The sequence below is a fragment of the Arachis hypogaea genome, chromosome 1 (genome assembly GCF_003086295.3).
Source record: "Arachis hypogaea cultivar Tifrunner chromosome 1, arahy.Tifrunner.gnm2.J5K5, whole genome shotgun sequence".
Lineage (NCBI taxonomy): Eukaryota > Viridiplantae > Streptophyta > Magnoliopsida > Fabales > Fabaceae > Arachis > Arachis hypogaea.
Window position 1 is genome coordinate 95,176,113 of NC_092036.1, and position 18,873 is coordinate 95,194,985.

General features: G+C 34.8%; 1 protein-coding gene and 1 long non-coding RNA gene across 2 annotated transcripts; both read left to right on the top strand.

Moving 5' to 3' along the window:
• Positions 1–5,363: 5,363 nt before the first annotated feature.
• Positions 5,364–6,470, top strand: LOC112749794 (uncharacterized). The gene has a single exon (XM_025798212.1). The coding sequence runs from the start codon at positions 5,364–5,366 to the stop codon at positions 6,468–6,470; it is 1,107 nt and encodes a 368-aa protein (XP_025653997.1).
• A 10,883-nt stretch (positions 6,471–17,353) lies between these two features.
• On the top strand, positions 17,354–18,539 carry LOC112697202 (uncharacterized). Its single transcript, XR_011864177.1, has 2 exons — positions 17,354–17,578; positions 18,026–18,539. It is a non-coding gene; the product is annotated as an uncharacterized lncRNA (long non-coding RNA).
• The last annotated feature ends 334 nt before the right edge of the window (positions 18,540–18,873 follow it).

Here is an 18,873-nt window from a genome sequence, read left to right on the forward strand (position 1 = left end):
TGCTGTATATAAGTAAAATAAATAGACATAGATGCATTAATAGGAGGGTTAGTAGTTAATATAAACAAGGGGGGCCTTTATATACTAATTAAGGAATACAATAATTTAAGACATATATGGTCCTCAAGTTTTCTTTTAGTGGGTTTCCATAATATCCACCAATTAAAGGCTACTTAAGCAAAACTGAATACTATTTTATTTTAATTAAAGTTTAATTACTCTTAATCCTTATAATTTTGTGAAATTTTTTAATTAAATTTTTATATTTTTTTTAATTAAATCTTTGTACCAAATTTTTTTTAATTGAGTTTCTATAATTTTTTTTTATTGGTTCCTGCACTATTTTTTTTTAATTGGGTCTCTATTCAATTAAACCAATTACTGAAGAGAGATTTAATTAAAAAAAAATTGGTGTAAAGACCAAATTAAAAGAAAAAATATAAATATCTAATTAAAAATTTTATAAAATTATAAGAATTAAAGATTAGCAGAATAATTAAAACTTTAATTAATTTGCTTAGTGTACGCATTTGGTCCTAGAACTATGGGCCTTTAGGATAGTTTTTGAGCAAATGTTGTTAGGTTTAGTTTGGACCCAACCCAAAAAAAGAGATTCTTAACGAGTGATGAGCATCGCAATCCTAAGAAAATGTGTGGTCGCCGCGGTTGGGAGCGGGGCCCAATTTCCAATAAGACAGTGATAGGCTTTCATCCTGTTAACACCCATTTCAGTTTTATCATATATTTAGTATTGTTTTAATTTGCATGTATAATAAGGTTTTAAAATGAAGCAATGAAGCAGCGGAGGCCTAGATCAAGTGACAATCATATTGCCTCTTAAACAAACTGCACCAAGTATTGGGGGTTGTCCAATTCACTTGATAAAAAAAAAAACTAATGAAAAAAAATAATGAAACAATGAATATGGTAGTTGATCAGGCTCAACTAAATGTAGTTACTTTCTTAATTATTCTCTATTAGCATTTCGTCAGCTAAGTTTAATTAACTAATCATTTTCTCATATAAGAATGGATTATGGCTAGGGCCTAGGCTACCTTAATTAATTAACAAAATTTCTAATCCATACATATAATGAGAGAGACTTACTACAGGGCTGTTTTAATCCTACAATTGGGGACTGATCATGACTGAACCATAGTCTACTTTTCGTCCTCAATCCCGTTAGCTATGTAATTGTGTATGTATGCATGGGTGGTAGCACTCCTTCGGCTAATTTTTTTGGTAATAGATTCTTATCATGTATTATGTATTGATGTTAGAATATAATTACAATTAATTAGTATTATTTAGTATATGTGAATATTTATTATAGAAGATTACATTTTATTATTATGATTTTTTTAGTACCTATAAATATCCTTTTATATTGTATTATTCGAGACAACTTGAATAGACGACTTGAATACACTCAATAATATACTATTTTTTTTCAGTTTAGTCACTTGTTTCTAACATTATGGATGATTAGAGTGTATTGTATAGATATGTTTTTTTTTTTAATTACAACACAAATCAGAGGTTTAGAATTGTGGAGGAGAGAAAATTTACGGTGATTGCTACGATACGATGATAAATTCATACGTACCGATATATTTAAAATACGGACAAGTAATAACAAGTCACGTGGAATTTATTTTCCACATCAGCATTTAATTTTTTCTTTTTTAAATATATATTATATCACCACTTTTACTAATACACCCCTTTAATTAAATTAAAATAAAAATATATTTTTTATTTAATTTTATAAAAAGTCTTAAATATCCTTCTTTTATTTGATTAACAAAAATACCCTTTTAAATTAATCAAATTTTAGAATTCAATTAATCCTAATTTTATAGTTTCAAATAATTAAAACAACAAAACAAAGACATATTAGAAAAAAAATTCAAAATTGTTCTTCATCTATGTTAAACATATTAAAAAAATAAAAAACCAAAATTATTCTTTATCTAGGTTCAAAAACCTTCTCGTTCACGCCTCTGAAGGTTTCAGTATTTTTCATCTTCTTCTATCCTCTTCCTATCCTCTTTCCCTGTCTCTTAACCATTTCCAAAAATCTTCTTTTCTGGAATCCGTCCATCGGAAAATTTAGAAACTTGCCGTCATTGGAAGATCAACGCTTCTCCGTCGTTACCTCGGGGTTTGACTCTAGGGTTCATACTTTGGGATCTGATTCATGGAGAAGGATTCAGCACTTTCCTCTCAGCAACATTGCGTGTTGTCCTGGAAGATTCGTGAGCGGTATGCTTAATTGGTTGGATAAGAATCGGTTCATTGTTTCTCTCGATTTGACATTGGAGTCGTATCGACAAATTTCGCTTCCTGATTTCGGAGGTAACAATAGTAATGAGTTTGAATTGACATTAGAGGTGTTCAATAATAGTACTGTTTTAACTCTTTCCTAGTAGTCAATAGCAGAAATAGGAATTTGATTTAAATATGCATGTAATGTTACAAAAAATTTGATCATTGTTACTTATCTAGCTTAAATATGTATTGTTTTTACCTTCTTGACTAAACAAATTTTTGTCTCTCTTAATGACTTTTAGTTTATCACTGTAAAATTGATGAGCGAACCAGAAAGTTTTAAGGAACTAAGACATCGATGAAAGAAGAAAATACTTGTTATTTAATTCTTTGTTGATTGTCACTATCAATCTTATATTTAGTTTAATATTTCTTCAATGGCATAGAACTAATTTTATTTTTTGTGCCTTAAAATACTAGTGAAGTCACTATCATAGTAATAAATATGCTTCAGGAATTTGGCCAATTTTAAGGGATAGGTTCTTGTCCTCGTCTATGTTTTACTTATTTTTTATTTTTATTTTTATTTTTATTTTTATTTCATGACTTCATAATAAAAATAATAATAATATATATATTTCTAAATTTTGTATTTCTTCTCACTCATCTTCTTATGTAGTTAATGTCTTTGTTTTCCTGTTTCTGTGTTTTCACTCACTCACTTTACTTTCACACACACTCTCCTCTCTTTAATTTTGCTCCATGAAATCGTTGCAACACTAAGCTTGCTCTTCTTCATGTAGTCACTCAAACCCTGTCTTGTGACCCTTTTCAGGTTTGATCCTCAATCTTTATTTTATTTTGTTTTCAGTATCTCGGGTGTGTGTTCATTGACCAAAGTTTATAACTTTTTCTGTGATTCTCTGAGCTGTTATGTTTTCTCTAAGCGGTATTTTCTGTTGTTTGCTTTAATTTTGGAACTGGATTTTGTCAATTATTCCATGACATTGACTTGAAATAATTAACTGGCCCTTTAAATTATTATTATTATTATTTTGAAAAAAAAATCTTTTTTTGGGTGTGCTTGATTTATGTTATTTGTGGTGTTTGGCTTGGAATTTTGCTTGGTGTTTAAGATTTTATAATAGTTGGTGTGTGAGTAGACATGTTGCAGTTCATCTTGGTCTTTTATCTTTAATGTGAAGCCTTTTAGTTGTTTTTTATAAAGTTTGGTAAGCTGTGTGAAACCAGCTTCTCTTTTTGTCTTTGCTGTTTTGGTTGATTAGAACTATTGTAGAATTTCTCTGCCTTTATTTTATAGGGTTATTGTCCCGATCTATGGCCAATAAGTCAATAACCCTATTGTAGAATTAAAAGTAGAAAGTGGAATTAAAAGTCAACAAAACAACGAATGGATATGGATAATTGTGCTGAGTGGATATGGATAATTGTATTTTCAAATTCTATTTTTCTTTGCTGTTTTAGGTGAAAGTTGAGCAAAACTGGTTTGATCGAAATGCTAACTCAGTTGAATTAGTTACTTATGGTTGGTTGCATTTTTTCAAATAAGTAGGTTCACATAATTGATCTAGATTCTAAGATCAACAAGGTTTTGTCATGTTTAGGGTGCGAGAACTTGATCTCAATCAGTGTTCTAAAATAGCGGCCATGGCGGCGCTATGGCGGAATGGCGTGGCGGAATTTGGCCTCGCCGCCATACGTAGGCCACCGTGACGTGCTTATCACGGCGGGGCAAAAGGTGCCGCAATTGCGGTGGTGCCATGGCGGTCCGCCATTGAAAATGGCGGGTTTTTTCGGATTTTTTTAAAAAAATTCGAGGGTAATTGGGTAATTTTGCAAAACCCTAAATGAAAGAGTAACCCACGTTCAGCCGCTGCAGTTCAAAAACGAGCCTTCCTCTCTGAACGTCCAAAACGGCTCTTTCTCTCTGTTCTCTTTCTCTCTTCTCTCTGCCTCTAATCACCGCCGATCTTAGCCACCGCCCGTCGCCGTCCGTCGCCGCCCATCGCCGCTGCCTGTTGCCGTTCGTCGCCGACCATCACCGCTGGTGGTCATCGCCGCTCATCACCACAATTTCCTCTTTTTTCTGGTTTGTAGAAGTTACCGTTTCTTTTTTTTTCATTCAGTTCACTCACTTCACTGTCTCCTTCTCCTTCTCTTCCCTCATAAACCTCTCTTCCTCCAATTTTTTTCCTTTCAGCTCAGTTCATTATGTCAACTTCTAGACCAGCCTATAATTCTGATGCCCCTGCCTCTACCCCTATCACTGCCCCTGCTCTGCCTCTGCCTCTGCTGGCCATGCTACTGGAACTGCTGCTCGTCCTGCAGCTGCTGTCTGTGCCACTAGGATTAATCCAAGGTGGAAATATGTTACTGCTGTAGAAGAGGAAAATACCAATGACACCATATGTAATTTTTATGGAAAAATTACGAGAGGAGAAATTACACGGGCAAAGGAGCACTTAATGATTAAGCCTGGGAATGTTGCTGGATATAAAATGGTCCCAAAGGATGTTATTGCTGAATTATGGGAGTTCTACAACCAGAAAAAAATCGAGGACGACAAAGTTCTACGCTGGCAAGCACTGAAGAACATAGTGTCAATGCTAGGGAGCTTGATTTAGATAGTTTGGGTTTTGGATTGTCAGAGGAAGATGCTTAAGAAATTGATGAAATTCCAAATCCAACTCCAATGGCAGCAGTTAGAGAGGGGGGCAAGTTCTATGAGAGGTCCAATGGACTTGTTTATGAAAAGACCTGAAACTGCCATTACAAGAAACAAAAAGGAGAAATTGAGGCAACAGAATATCAAGGAAGCATATAATAAGGAAGCGGTTCGTATAGTTCATCGATACATAGCCCGGTGGTTCTACCAAGCTGGGATTCCATTGAATCCAGTGAGGTTGAAGAGTTTTCAAGAAATGTTGTGGGCTGTTGGAAGCTTTGGTCCTAATTTACCTGCTCCCACTTATCATGCTCTAAGGGTGCCACTCCTTAATAAGGAATTAGAATACACCAAAGACTTGTTGAAGGGTCATAAGGAACAATAGAAAAAGTATGGTTGCTCTATTATGTCAGATGCTTGGACGGATAAGAGACAACAGAGCATTATCAATTTTCTTGTAAACTCTCTTACTAGGACAATATTTTTGAAGTCTATTGATGCCTCTGATTATGTGAAGACGGGTGAAAAAATGTTTGAGCTTCTTGATGGTATTGTTGAGAAAATTAGGGAGCAAAATGTTGTTCAAGTTGTAACTGACAACGGGAACAACTATGTTCTAGCCGGTAAGTTGCTGATGGAGAAAAGACCGAATTTGTTTTGGACCCCGTGTGCTGCCCATTGTTTGGATTTGATGCTTGAAGACATTGGGAAGTTACCATTAATCCAAAAAACCATAAAAAGTGCCATTTCTTTGGTTAGCTTCACTTATAGCCACTCTAGCACTTTATCCATGTTGAGACAATTCACAAATGGCAAGGAATTGGTGAGGCATGCAGTCACCCGATTTGCCACCTCATTTCTCTCTTTGGAAAGGCTTTATGAGGAGAAAGGAAATCTAAGAAGAATGTTCACTTCGGATGAGTGGGTAAGGAATAAGTTGTCAAGGGAGGCAAAGGGGAGGGATGCAACAAAGATTGTTATTAGGCCCTCCTTTTGGAATCATGTCAAGTACACCCTTAAGATCATGGGGCCTCTTGTTCGGGTGCTTCGACTTGTTGATGGGGAGAAGAAGCCGCCAATGGGTTATATATATGAAGCAATAGAGAAGGCAAAGGAATGCATAATGAAAACATTTTCTAATGATGTGAGCAAATATTCTGAAGTTTTAAAAATCATTGACAACAGATGGAATTGCCAACTTCATCGTCCGTTGCATGCAGCTGGTCATTTTCTGAATCCGGAGTTATTTTATGATAATCCTCGCATTGAATTGGATTTAGAAGTTACAAAGGGATGGTTTGAGTGCATCACTAGATTGGTGCCAAGTATAGCTGTGCAAGAGAAGATATTGGAGGAGCAAACACTATATAAGGCCGGCTATGGACTTTTTGGATCATCATTTGCAAAATCTCAGAGGAAAAAGATTTCACCTGGTAAGATTGTTATAAATTTTACAAAAATTTATAAATTTAGTTCGATTAAAGGCTTGGACAAATTTATTTTAATTTTATAGCATTTTGGTGGCGGATGACGAATGGATTTTTGATGGTATAGAATTTCACAAATGAATTCTCGTTGAAAGTATAGTTTCTAAACCAACAATAATCCTTTCATACAAAAGATTGTTTGTCACAAGTAACAAACCCCTAATTTTATAAACCGAAGTATTCAAACCTCGGGTCGTTCTCCCTAGGAATTACAATAAAGTGTCTTGTTATTGGTTATGAGTTATTTTGGGGTTTTGGATAAGAAGCATGAAAAGTAAATGGCAATGAAAATAAACTAACAACTATAAAAGGCTCTTGGCAAGGTATGAGAACTAGAAGTTCTATCCTAGTTATCCTTCTCAATTGTGATGAGAATTGTTCATTGCTACCACTTAGTTAACCCTTACTAAACAAAGGAAAGTCAAGTGGATGAATTGACTTGAGCCACAAGTCCTAGCCAACTCCCAAGGAAAGACTAGCTTTAGTGCACTCCAAACCAATTAGCAATCTCTCCAATTATCAATCAACAAAGGAATTAGATAACTCAAGTGTCACTAATTACTCCACCTAGGCCAAGAGGAACAAAATCTACACTAAAACTAAAAGAGACATTTCAACAAACACATAAAGTGCAATAGAAGTAAACATTATTAAATGCAAGAATTAAAGGAATCTATAACTACAAAAACAAGAGATCAACAATAGAAAAGCAAAGAAGAACAATTATTATGGATTACCTCTTATTGAATTGGAAGAATGTAGAAGAAACAATACTAGATCTACAACAAAATGTAAGAACAACATAAAGGAAATTACAATAAAAGAATGGAAGAAGATGAATGTAGCAACAAAGAATTGAAAGGTAGAAGTAGAAGAAAGCAAAGATTAAAACCTAGATCTAAGAACTAATCCTAATCCTAATCCTAATTCTAGAGAGAAGTGAGAGCTTCTCTCTCTAGAAACTACTTCTAAAACTAAACTATGACTAATGGTAACTAACATCTAAAGTATGAAAAGTATGTTCATTTCCCCTTCAATCCTTGACTTAAATAGCATCAGAAATGAGTTGGATTGGGCCCACAAGGCTTCTAAAATCGCTGGCCACGTTTTGCTTTAAGTGAACCAGGTGGCAGCAACGGCGCGTGCGCGTACTTTGCGCGTGCGCGCCACCATACGTGTAGCAACTATGCCAAATCTTATATCGTTTTGAAGCCCCGGATGTTAGCTTTCTAACCCAACTGGAACCGCATCATTTGGACCTCTGTAGCTCAAGTTATGGTCGTTTAAGTGCGAAGAGGTCGGCTTGACAGCTTTCCGGTTCTTTCATTTCTTCATGAGTTCTCCAACTTTTCATGCTTCTTTCTTCATTCTCTTGATCCACTCTTTGCCTCCTAAACCTTAAATCACTTAACAAACATATCAAGGCATCTAATGGAATCAAGGTGAATTAAATTTAACTATTTTAAGACCTAAAAAGCATGTTTTCACTCTTAAGCACAATTAAAGGAGAATATACAAAACCATGCTATTTTATTGAATAAATGTGGGTGAAAGGTGATAAAATCCCCTAAAATCAATACAAGATAAACCCTAAAAATGGGATTTGTCAGCGGACATATGGGCATGAAGCTCCAAACATGCGAGACCTTACTATCAAGATCTTGAGCTTGACTTGTAGTGCTTCTGGATGTGAGCGCAATCGGAGTATATTTGAGCATATTCATACTAAGAAAAGAAATAGGCTTGATCATGAAAGGATGGAGAGCTTGGTCTTCATAAAGTATAACCAACAACTCATCGAGAGGTACAACCTTAAAGATGAAGTTGACCCTATTGCACTCAATGATATTGATGAGTGTAATGAATGGTTAGTGGGAGAAATTGGGACTGCCACCTTTCGAGATGATGATAATATGGATGATGATGCTGATTTGGTTCATCAAGATGACAACACTTTGAGTTGGAACCTTATTTTTGAAGCAATAGAAGGACATGAGCCTACGACATATACTAGAAGACAATAAAATAGAAAAAGAAAAGAACCTGCAACTGCAAGAGGTGGTGCAAAGGGTGGACCAAGTGGGTCTAAGGCTTCAAAAAAAGGAAAAGGAAAAGCAGTAATTGTGGAAGCGGAAGAAGTACCAGAATTTAAAGATGAAGATGATTCTGAAAATGAAGAAGAACAAGAAGAGGAGATTCAATTCAATGATACTGAATTAGAGGATGATGAGGAGGTAGAGGGACACGATAATAATCGTGTTAATTTGGATGAATTTGATGAGAGCTAGAATGTAGATGGTTTATAGTTTTTATGTTTTATGTCTTCTATTTTATGGCTTGCTTATGACTTTTGAGTTATGATTTGAACTTGATGTTATATTTATTTGCTAAATTTGCTACTATATTTTCTATATTAATTAGATGTTTTATGACTAGAAAGTTGCTTATATAGATAGATTTTATAGTTTCTTATATTTGTAATTTTTCTGCATATTTTTTTGCACATATATGTGTATTTTAGAGGTAATCCGCCATTTCTGCCATTTTTCGCAACGCCATCTGCTATAACTTTATGGAGGATTTTTGGCTCACCGCCATTAGCCGCCATCCGCAATAAAAAAAACTATAATCTCAATGGCTAGAAACTATTATGTTTAGGATAGGTAGTTAGAAAGATTAACACTTCTGAGATCCAGATCATGTTTAAACATTTTAAATATAATATTATGAATTTGATCTGATGGTATGTAATCATGTTGTCTACCGTATGCTATGCTTTTACTGGTCGGGTGCGGTGCTTCCAAAATATTTAAGTATTTTTCTAATATCAGTAATTAGTGGTGCTGTTTTAATGGTTACAAGGTGGGCTGGTTTAGAAAATAGATAAACCAGGATCTGTTTTATGGTTATCTTGTATGGCATTGAAGATATCAAAACCTTTGATCCTGAAGGCTAATGAGTTCAAGTGTGTGAACACTTTTATTTCTCTAAGAAAGAACACATCGCAACTGTGCTTAACTATTGTATAATTGTCAGTGTGATGTGTACATATGGAAGTATAGTCATTGTTGTCTTAGTCAACACATGGTTCAATGATTAACAGAACAATGTATTTTATTCAATTTGCTTCCAGAGTTGGCGTGTGGTGCACGAAATTGTGATACACAATGGCGCCAACAACTTGTACGCACAATTGTAATCTCACTCTTTTTTACAACTTCGCATAACTAACCAGCAAGTGCACTGGGTCGTCCAAGTAATAAACCTTACGTGAGTAAGGGTCGATCCCACGGAGATTGTCAGCTTGAAGCAAGCTATGGTCACCTTGTAAATCTCAGTCAGGCGGATTCAAATGGGTGATAGAATTTTCATAATTAAAAGATAAATAAACTAAAATAAAGATAGAGATACTTATGTAATTCATTGGTGGAAATTTCAGATAAGCGTATGGAGATGCTTCATCCCTCTTGAATCTCTGCTTTCCTGCTGCCTTCATCCAATCCTTCATACTCCTTTCTATGGCAAGCTATATGTTCGGGTTTCACCGGTGTCAATGGCTACCTCCCGTCCTCTCAGTAAAAATGGTCCAAAATGCGCTGTCACCGCACGACTAATCATCTGTCAGTTCTTGATCATGTTGGAATAGAATCCAGTGATCCTTTTGCATCTGTCACTACGCCCAACACTCGCGAGTTTGAAGCTCGTCACAGTCATCTCTTCCCAGATCCTACTCGGAATACCACAGATAGGGTTTATACTTTCCAGGTCTCAGGAATGGCCACCAATAATTCTAGCTTATACCACGAAGACTCCGATCTTTCGGAATGGAGACTAAGAGATATGCGCTCAATCTAAGGTAGAACGGAAGTAGTTGTCAGGCACGCGTTCATAGGTTGAGAATAGTGATGAGTGTCACGGATCATCACATTCATCAGGTTGAAGTGCAAACGAATATCTTAGAATAAGAATAAGCATGAATTGAATAGAAAACAATAGTAATTGCATTAATACTCGAGAAACAGCAGAGCTCCACACCCTTAATCTATGGTGTATAGAAACTCCAGCGTTGAAAATACATAAGTGAAAATAGGGCAGGCATGGCCGAGAGGCCAGCCCCCAATGTCTAAGACTCCAAGATTTCCCAGATGAAAATACAATAGTAAGAGGTCCTATTTATAATGAAACTAGCTACTAGGGTTTACAGAAATAGGTAAATGATACAGAAATCCACTTCCGGGGCCACTTGGTATGTGCTTGGGCTGAGCATTGAGATTTACACATGTAGAGGCTTCTCTTGGAGTTAAACACCAGCTTTTATGCCAGTTTGGGCGTTTAACTCTAACTTTTATGCCAGTTCCAGCGTTTTGACTTCAGAATAAGGTAGAGAAGGGGCGTTTGAATGCCAGTTTGCATCATCAAAACTCGAGCAAAGTATAGACTATTATATATTTCTGGAAAGCCCTGGATGTCTACTTTCTAATGCAATTTAGAGCGCGCCATTTGGAGTTCTTTAGCTCCAGAAAATCTACTTCGAGTGCAGGAAGGTCAGAATCCAACAGCATCAGCAGTCCTTTGTCAGCCTCTGAATAAGATTTTTGCTCAGGTCCCTCAATTTCAGTCAGAAAATACCTGAAATCACATAAAAATACACAAACTCATAGTAAAGTCCAGAAATATGAATTTTGCATAAAAACTAATAAAAACATCCCAAAAAAGTAGCTAGATCCTACTAAAAACTACCTAAAAATAATGCCAAAAAGCGTATAAATTATCCGTTCATCAGCGTGTTTGGAGAGTCTTGAGATTTCTTGCAGTAAATTCACTAATTTTGGTATCATCTTTCTAAAAGGTACTTTCCGTTTCCTTGTATTATTGTGGTGTTTTAGAACAATCAGGATTTTTTATTTTATAGGTTCAACCTAGCATTTTCATCTTCTTCCATGGATTTTTTTTTGTTTTTTGTTTTTATGTGAATATATGGTTATAATTCTGAATGAAGCTTTCAACCAATCAGTTTGTCTTTTCCGGGAAAAAATTTCAGTTATATATCCAATCTTTCTTGTGCTTCATTTCTTTGATGTAGACTTCAGTTGTATAAATCATTCTTGGAAAAGTCTTTGTTTTTCCATTTGTCCTTGTAATTTCTAAAGTTGATATTGTTTATGTTAGTCAGTAGACATGTTGCAGAGTGAACTATAAACAGTACCGATATACAATACTAGCATCTCAGCTTGCCAGTTTGAACAGAATTCTTGAGTTTCAGTATTTCATAATTATTTATGCTTCATTAATTTTTGATGATGTCCTGGTTCATTTTAGGGTTGCAAAAGCTTTCCTTACTAAACTTGGAAGGGTGCCTTGTAACAGCTGCATGCTTGGATTCTCTTGCAAGTTTAATTGCTTGATATACTTTTATGCTTATTATGTTGCTGATCTAGAAAATTGGTCGCTTTATTATATTCCCTAGAAACAATACAACTATACAACTACTAAACCTATAAACCAACCAACATATTTAAGGATATCCTTCAGTGGTGCCATTGTGAGAATGGTTGAATTCTTGTTTTCTCTCTCTGGAAAACTTAATTTGTACAACTTGTAGAGTTGAAGTTCAACAAAAGCAAGAAAAAGTTGCCATAAACAAGAATAAGAAGAGAAAAAGATGATACTTTTATTTGTAAAATAAATAACTTGAGTGGTTTATACACTCTGTTGTACAAATGTTATCCTCAATTATCAATACAACCTAAGATATTATCATATTGCAAGCTCAAAATTGCTTCACCAAAATTAATAATGAACGAAAGAATGATTAGAGAGAACTCAATAAAGGCAACCTCAAGCAGGAAGATCATTCTAACATTACAATGCACCTTTGAATTCTTCCAATTTGCCCTCGAACTGCAGGAAGATCAAAGAGTTCTAGCAGCAGTCCCACTGCTTCCCTCCTCTCTTCTGCATCTCTTGTTAGAGACTTCACCACTGGTGATAAAAACTCGGTTTCTGCCATCTTCTCCTGCACAATACTATTACATAAGATAACTAAGTAATTAACAACAACAAATACAGTAAATTTCACAAGAAATGTTGCCTTATTTTCAGAATTCTACCTTTGTCTCATCTTTGCCCGAAGCCATATTTCGTAACAATTGAATGATGTTAAGCTTCTCTTTTCCATAATCATATTCATAGAAAACTGGATTTTTTGGAGGAAAAAAGAAAAGAAAAGAATAATCAGTTACACAAGTAGTAAGCCGTAACTGGAAACACATAATAAAGGAATTAACTTTATAAGAAACTAATGAGAAATTGAGAGCAAAAAAGGGAAAATCAATCACACATAGAAATTCAAGAAATTCAGAAGGAAATTGAATTGAACTTGTCGAGAAAATGCAAGGGATGACTAAGAAAACTGAGAAAACACCTAGAACTTGAGCTTAGACTTCCACATGTTAAAAGCTGAGAACTTTTTGAGAAATCCAAACCAACAAGCAAAGAATAAGACCACCTTACTTCTTAATTCTTCTTATTCTCACTATTGAAGTTGATACAAAATGTAAAACAAGGGGTTGAAATTCGAGGTATGCATTATAATAAGAACAAGTCATTGTTTGATAGGAACTACCCATTAAATGTAAGATTGTATTATATGGTTGTCTTGTTATAATCTTCATGGACCTCACGATGATGAATTAAAAGTATACCAAAAACATACTCTTATGGAACTGATATAGTTCTGTTCCTTTATGTATTAGTGTAATCACAAGTTACTCTCCCATCATTCTTTGTACCCAGCAAGGTTCTTACTTCTACCTGTGTTCCTTTTGTGGGTCTTATCTTTTCATTTGGGTTGCCTAAAAATGTTTTCTTTTAATGTGATTTGATCTGGGTTTTGGTGGATCCTTATGGATGAAGCTGCCTTTTGATATCTATCATTTGCTAACATAACTACATAAGTGTAAATGCTTTCAATATTGATGCTTTGATTTGAAGATTTTTGCTTTGCTTCAACATTATTGCTCTTTGCCTACTTGAAGATTGTTGATCTCCTTGCTTTATCTATATATAAATAATGTATTTTGATTAGTTTTCTCTCCAATTTATTGATTTTGATCCCCTTGTCTGTTTTGATTTTGTATCTAGAATCAGGAGTACATATTTAAATTATTAGTCTCTAAAAGTTGAACTATTAGTCTCTAAAATTTGAGTTAGGTAATTTAGTATTTTTAACGATGATGTTTAGGATAAAATAAATTTTTATGATATATATGTAAAATTTTAAAGTTAAAAAATAGAAGTTTATTTATTATATTTATGTTTATTATGAATTTTTTATTATAAATTATTTTATTTTAAAATATTTTATAAAATTTTAAAGAATTTAAAAAAATAAATTATTCTTCGTTATAAACATGTTTATTATAATTTTTTTAAGTTTTAAAAACTGTTTTAACATTCTTATGCACTAATAGCTCTTAGGTTTCATAGAATTTGATTGACCTATAATTTTAATTAAAAAAAAGTGTAGTTCATTTTGCTTATTCCATTCTTCTAGCATTTAGTTAGTACCTAACGTGTTAAAATTTTAAGTTCAGTCATGGAGAATGATGGCAAAGAGTCGTATAAGGATGGTGATCAATCTGAGGATTTAAGTGTTAAGTATGAGTGCAGTTCCGATGAAAGTGATGATATAATGGATGTAACTGTAGATGAAGCAGAGGCAGATATAATTAATGCTGATGATTTTGAAAAGTTGATAACTGATTTGACCATCGAACACATATGGGGACTGGTGTTTGATACAAAATCTCAAGTTTGTGAATTTTATGCCAAATATGCCAAGTGCTATGGATTTGTGTCTCGAAAAGACTTGAAGACGGTGGATGCTAATGGCAACATTAATACAAGACATTTGGTTTGCAATAAAGCAGGAGAAAGATATTGGAAGCACCTTAAAATGGACAATCGGCAAAGGAAGCATAGGGCAATTACTCGTGTCAACTGTAGGGCGAGGATTCGGTTCATTCGTCACTATAGAATGGGTAAGTGGAAAGTCAGTGTCTTTGAGAGTGAACACAATCATCCACTGTGTCCACCTAAGTACAGACATCTTATTGCCACGAATCGTGGGCTTGATGAGGCCGATAAAACACAAGCAGACAGCTTGCGAGCATGTGGTGTTAAAAATTGCCACATAAGGGGTTACATGGTTTTTCAAATAGGCAGATATGATAAAGTGGGTTTTACCAGCAAAGACTTACATAACCACATTAGTAAGACTAGGCGTGGCAAAGTGAAAGACGATAATGCATTTGCTGTGTTGGCCTATCTGTTTTCAAAGGCAGACAGTGACCCGTTATTTCTAGGAAAGTTCACCTTAAAGGATGGTAGGTTGGATAATTTGGTATGGACTAATGGAGAAAGCGTTGTTGATTACGAATGTTTTGGCGATGTACTAGCTTTTGACACCATTTACAAGAAAAATGTCTACAACAAGCCCTTAGTCATATTTTCAGGGACCAACCACCATGGCCAGACAACTATCTTTAGATGCGCTTTGCTCTCAGATGAAAGGTCCAAAACTTTCAAGTGGGCACTGAAGAAATTTTCAAAAATCATGTCAGGAAAACTACTCGGAGGCGTTGTGATAGACGGAGACCGTGCTATGAGAGATGCTATCTTAGAAGTATTTCCTGGTATACCACACCGCCTTTGTGCGTGGCATCTCCATCGTAATGCGGTATAGAATATAAAAAACAAGCATTTTTGGGACGATTTTAGTGTATTATTGTATGGACAGTTTACCGTACAAATATTTGAACAGAGATGGAACGAGATCATATCCAAATACGAACTTGCCGAGAATGAATGGGTCCAGGGCATTTATAATGACAGAATAAAGTGGGCTACCGCATATTTGAGGGAGCACTTCTTTGGCCGCATAAGAACTACATCACAGTGTGAGGGAATTCATTCATTATTGAAGAACTATGTTGATAGTAAAATCAGTCTCCTTGAATTCATGCATAAATTTAGTGAAGTACTAAGGCATTACTGAAACAACCATCTTACTGCTGACTTTGAAACCTTTTATAAGTTTTCTGTTTTGACTACATGCTTGGAAAGTTTTGAGAAACAAGCTGCTGAACTTTATACTAGAAATATTTTCAAACTTGTGAAAGATGAGATAGAAGCAGCAGGTGCCTTAAATGTGACTGAATGCCCAAACAGTGGAGACATTGTTGAGTACAACACGAGTGAGTATTTTAATCAGCAATGGCAATTTAAAGTATCTTACAAAAAAGACAAGGACCTGTTTGCGTGTAAGTACAGGCTATTTGAGACTCGTGGATTACCGTGCTCCCACTTCTTTGGGGTCTTGAAGCATCGCAATGCAAAATGCGTCCCTACACCTTTTATTCTGAAAAGATGGACAAGAGATGCAAAGCGTGATTTTATATGCTCAATTGGTGAGCAAGACACCGCTGATGATATAGTGTCCACACTTAGATGCGGTGCAATGGCATCTATTTGTTGAAAGCTTTGTGACATTTCTTCCAAAAATTTAGCCGACTATAGAGAAATCTCAGGTGAGTTACTTAAGCTAATTTTGAAGGTGCAAAATAAAGGTGACGCACAAACGAGGCTTTCCCCCACGTCAGCGCTAATAGGTGATCCAGCTGTTGTGAAGTCAAAATGGGCTCCAAGAAAGGTTCCAAAAGGCCAAAAGAGGTGAAGATGTTCGCATTGTAAGTCAAGCAAGAATTTCGTTAGGACATGTCCATTACTCGTGAAGGAGGACTCCCCCGCCGAATACTCAAATGCTGAAGATAAACCAATGGTATTAATATAATGCCTTGCTTAATTAGTTACTTTATGCTTACCTATTATTTTAGTGTCTTTCACAGAACTATTAAATAATGCTATATTTTGAGCAATTTTTAAAAAAAATTTTTAGCAGGTTGAAGAATATGATGCCAATAAACAGACTCCTTCTCAAAATACAAAATCAGTAGAAAATACACCCGTGCACAATAACAATAATTTTAAAGTAAGCACTTGTCCATGTTATACCATCTATCAAATTTATTGTCATTTCAATTCAAATTTGCAACATATTATTCTCGTAGTGCTTATATTATTTCTTATTATTCTATTACTAAAAATTCAAGGGTTGTGGAAGCAAGAAGTTTGTATCTAAATTGACAGAGACACCAAAGATTAGAGCAAATGGCAAAAAAAGTCGACAGAAGGTAACATTTCGCATATATGATAATTTATATTAGATAATTCAAGAAGGAAACTTAAAGTCTCAATTTGAATTTAAATTATTTTAATCCAATACCATAAGTGCAACTGAGATTTTAAGGGTGAGTGAGGCCAACACTTTGAGAAAGTCTTACTTGACTCTACCTTGTCTGACTAGTTTCTTTATTTATTTTTTTTAAATTTTGTATCGTAATTATTTAAAAATTATGATTTATGTTTAGACCGAAGAAATCACTCTAACTCAAGAGACATTAAAAGATAAGACCAACACATCAGGAATAGAAGTGACCGAAGTTCCAGATGCAGCCACAACCAAGATACCAGAATTACCACAATATCCTATGCATAATTATCCAGTGGTCCTTCCTTATCAACCTTATGGTGGAGTCCTCCCTATTCCTTTTCATCCTGTTCCAAATGGCATGGCGTACTTCAACCAATATCCTTCTACTACCGGAATTACATCATATCCTCAGTGTTCTCATGTCTCATCGTATTCTAGTAGACCCAGTGATGCCAATACATGGGATGGACTTTTGAATGATGTCATCAACAACAAAAAGTCATAGAGTTATAATCTATATACATACATATATATATATATATATATATATATATATATATATATTGGAAGTTCGATGTTTTAGTTCTTTTTTTAAGTCAAACCATTACAAAAAATATGAAAACTTTTATAGGAGGGAAGAACTGGCCGAACTTGTGATGGTCACGTTTATATGATCGGTCACTGGTTTATTTTTCAACAAACTTGAGGATCATGAGAGTCCGTCTATTCTAAAGTTATCCTTGAGGCTTCAAGTTCTTTCACTGTGCTGTGCTGGATCTATGGCTATCAATGATCCAGAAGGTTAGTTAATATGATCTTGATATGTTGAGCAAAAATTGTTGTAATTATCATTATTGTTATTGTTGTTGTTGTTATTATTATCATCATTATCAATGCTTTTTATAGGAAAACTCTAGTTACTAATGCTTTGTATATTTACCAAATATTGCTCTGATATCTCTTAACAGTTGTGGGCTTTATTAAATCATAGTGATAAGACTCTCTATTTAAGTTGAATTTTTAAGACTGCTTATAGTAGTGCTTGAGTTTATTCATCTAGAGTGGGCAATAACTTTAAATACTGTATCTTGGATGTTGCAGAATATTTGATCATTTTAAATGCCTTACTGATTGTAGATGTAATTTTCATTATCCCACCCCCTTCTCTTTCTCCCCTCCTTTCTTTTTTCTCCCGCTTTTTTCTTTAATTCTCTGTACATTGATCAACTGTCATGGTTTTGATAGCAGTTTTGCTGCAAAAATCTCTGGATGCACCAGATCCCCAAGTTGTTGAAGATGCATGGAACACGCTTGTTCAGATGCGTGCACTGGAAAAGACTGCAAGGGGCTGTTATGAACCTACATTTTATGGACAATTGATAGCCAGTTGTCCTTTGTCATTTGACGCTTCTGTTCTAGTTTTGAAATTTGGGAATGCTAGTATGATACGTGAGGGCATATTGCTGGGTATAATGATGGATACACAACCTATACCCATTCTTCATCCAGGTGGTTGTTGGGGCTATAATTGGTTCCATTATGTCTCTTGTGTGGTATTGGCTATGTAATGCTTTTATTCAGGATGCACATCAATCCTCTTTGTTTGTTAGAATCATTAGTTTATCGAGTTCTACAGGAATGTTCATTTGTTTTGTTGTATTTGTGATCCGTCATTGGCTTAAAGATGACTAAAACCACACTAAACCTGTTGTAGCATTGCACTAAATTATGTTGGTTAATGAAATATCATTTTGTATATCAAGATTGAAGTATTTGTTATATACCAGCAGAAGCAATGAGGGCAATACTTAGTTGTTTATCAAGATTGAACCTCTTCAGATAAGACAATACTAGTTAGAAGCAATGAGGATTAATCCAAAAACTACTGATGTGCGTAATTAAGGTGTGAAACACATGATGACCTTTGTGGTACATGTGCAAGGAGTTAGTTGCTCAGCTTCAGAATGATGAGACCAAGTCCAAAACACATTTAAAAGATAGTCCGAATTTCAACAACATTTATTCAAAGTTGGTACCAATCAAAGTCATATAAAAGCTTTCTCATTACTTTAGGAGTGTCACTGGTTGTGTGCAGT

Bases quoted from the DNA above. Each gene is read 5' to 3' on its own strand.
- LOC112749794 (XM_025798212.1), top strand. From the start codon at position 5,364: ATGTCAGATGCTTGGACGGATAAGAGACAACAGAGCATTATCAATTTT.